This window comes from Perkinsus marinus (assembly GCF_000006405.1).
Source record: "Perkinsus marinus ATCC 50983 genomic scaffold scf_1104296956768, whole genome shotgun sequence".
NCBI lineage: Eukaryota > Perkinsozoa > Perkinsida > Perkinsidae > Perkinsus > Perkinsus marinus.
Window position 1 is genome coordinate 2,680 of NW_003207380.1, and position 2,663 is coordinate 5,342.

At 37.9% G+C, this 2,663-nt stretch overlaps 1 protein-coding gene across 1 annotated transcript in view; it reads left to right on the forward strand.

The window, feature by feature from the left end:
* Pmar_PMAR012854 (hypothetical protein) overlaps positions 1-2,378 on the forward strand; it is a gene marked incomplete at both ends in the record, with an annotated part of 2,590 nt that extends 212 nt beyond the window's left edge. Inside the window, 3 exons of the mRNA XM_002775059.1 lie at positions 1,170-1,366; positions 1,793-1,936; positions 2,355-2,378. Coding sequence (XP_002775105.1) covers positions 1,170-1,366; positions 1,793-1,936; positions 2,355-2,378 — 365 coding nt within the window. The remainder of the gene's footprint in view (positions 1-1,169; positions 1,367-1,792; positions 1,937-2,354) is intronic.
* Positions 2,379-2,663: the final 285 nt, after the last annotated feature.

The window sequence follows — 2,663 nt, forward strand, 5'->3', positions numbered from 1 at the left end:
TTGTCGACACTTAAAAAAATCCCAGTGAGATCGGAATATTTCTGCGGAAAAATTCTGTTTATGAATACAGTGTGAACAACAAGCAAACCGTTATTATGCAAAGTAATATTTTCAACACCTCCGAAAGTCAACTTTGAGTAATATCAACATGATAACAATGTGAATCGATTGACACCAACGTTTTAGAAGCGTTCCGTAGTCTATATTCGTATTACTCTCGAATTGGAAGAAAGCCATCTCGAAAATCTACATATGCATAACTGTTTGCTTCGCACTGTAGGAGTTGAAAATTGGCTCGTTACTCAGTGTATATTTATCGTGAAAATTTCAGGGAAAATTTTATTGTATTTTTTATTTTTGGAAATCCGTCATGTTTGCTTAAATCTCAAATAACAGTGTAGGGTCTTTGTTCGAAAGTTAGGTTTCCAGCGATTACCTCGGGGTAAAAATCTCCGTGTGACTTATTCTCCTCAGTACATCGTTCTCTTCATTTTGATCGCCTCCTACCGTCGTAGGGGGCCACTCATAAAAAGGAATAAAAACGCGTTTCACTGTAGCAGAAGGAATGACAGGTAATATTTCAGGGCAAATCGACATAAAAAAACTTTTAATTAACTTTTTGCATAAAAAAACTTGCAAAAAACTGCATAAAAAATCGACTTTCGCCCAGTTTGCAATCGACATATTTTTCAATGATCCTAAAGTGTGAGGAACAGACTCTTAAAAAGACTCGAATTTCAGTGCTGTGAAAAATATGTTCGCTTTCCTCGGCTGAGTTTGACAGTTTCCTCACTAAATATACACGTTAAGATACGAATTTGTGTATAAATGTATAGGACTCAATGAGAATTTCTCCACAATTCTCATTTTCTCACCAACATATGTGGTTGACCATGTGCATATTTTCCAAACACTGTCGACTTGTATCCCTGATTATCATGAAATTTGGTATTACATGTGTATTTATAATGGAGTTGCACCAGTTTTACGTGAAGTACTCGGTGAAAAACGCGATATGCAGTAGTCGTGAAATATATTTTTCACTAGTGTTTCTCATATCACTAGGGTGGTGAAACTCCATTGTAGTAACCAGATAATCGAAATCTTTTGAGCTCATACCGTAATTGAAATAATAATTGATTTTTTTGTGCAGAAGTATCGAATTTTAGGTGGGATTTCTGATCCGGAACCTTCGAGAGTCGTCAAGGGTGACGACATGAGCCTCCAAAGCGACAGTAGTCCTACAGCGGAGTCATCGGGCAACTCCTCCCAATTGGGTCCAGTGGAAATCATCAGGGCTGAATTCACTAAGGGAAATCGGCCTGTGATAGGATCACCGATATGGCCTTATGTGTTAGTGCGAGAGGTGAGGAAGGGATGGCATGGGATTGCTCTATATTGGAGTTTCACCCTAGTGATTTGAAAAACACTAGTGAGAAAAATATTTTACGACTACTGCATATCACCGCGAATATCGCGGTTTCACAGAGTTTTACGCCACTTCACGTAAAACGGGTGAAACTCCAATAATATTTTTACTATTCAGTTGTGGTATGGTATAAGGAATTTCTCTGAGATTCTAATTGGCTGAGTCGCTTGCGAGATGATGAAAAGAATGTTTCATTTGGTATTATTTTATCACACCAATTTGATGAAAAAATTCGCAATCTTTCCTTTTTTTCTGTTTTTTTAATATTTTTTCCTGATTTTTCCCACTTCTTCGCTTTTTTACCGGTTTTTTCATTTTTCTTCAATTTTTTCCCTTTTTTCTTCCCGTCATTTCATCTAGTAGGTCCCTTCCGAAGCTGTTGAGGGTCTTAATAATAATCGGCGGACTTCCATAGAAGCAGCTAATGAGCAACTTCGACAAGCCGTCACGGGATCAGCCTTTGCCGGTGTGGCGAAGACTTGGGATGCCGGGGAAAACGACCAACGAGTATCGTGGCAATGGTAGTAGGGAAAGGACTAAATAAATTGTGAAATAATTTTAATGGGGTTTATAAATGAATATAAAATAGTTGGAAAATTCCACCAGTTTTACGTGAAGTGGCGTAATACGTGGTGAAATATATTTCCTACTAGTGTTTTTCGTATCACTAGGGTGAAATTCCATTATAAATTGCATTTATAAATAAACACAGAGACAAAGTGTAAATCAGAAGTAACGGATTTTGATTGGAAAAAATTATCACATGGATGACTTTCGCTCCGCTGTACGGTTGGGCTCATTGGAAGGTGACGTAATTTTTCACCGAAAATTTTTCTACTATTTTCCAAATTTCCAGTCGGGAATTCCGCTAGTTTGCTGAATTTCCCGAGAAATTTTTGGAATTATTTTTGTTTGAAATTTTTAGGTACCGGGGCCCATCGATACATAACTGCGTTTATCATCCTCACAGACCCGGGACCATTAGAGACGTCGCGAGGACTTTTAGATTTTACTGCAGTCAGGAGTGCCTCACGCAAGGCTATAAGCACCTTGCGGTAATATTGGGGTTAATTCTATATTTTTATTGTGAAATCGAATCGTTGGAGTTTTACCGGTTTAACGTGAAGTGGGGTAATACTCCATGCGAATTCGCGTCCGAAAGTAGTGGTTTGATACTAATGTGGATAATATTGGGGTTTCACCCTAGTGATATGAAAAGCACTAGTGAAAAATA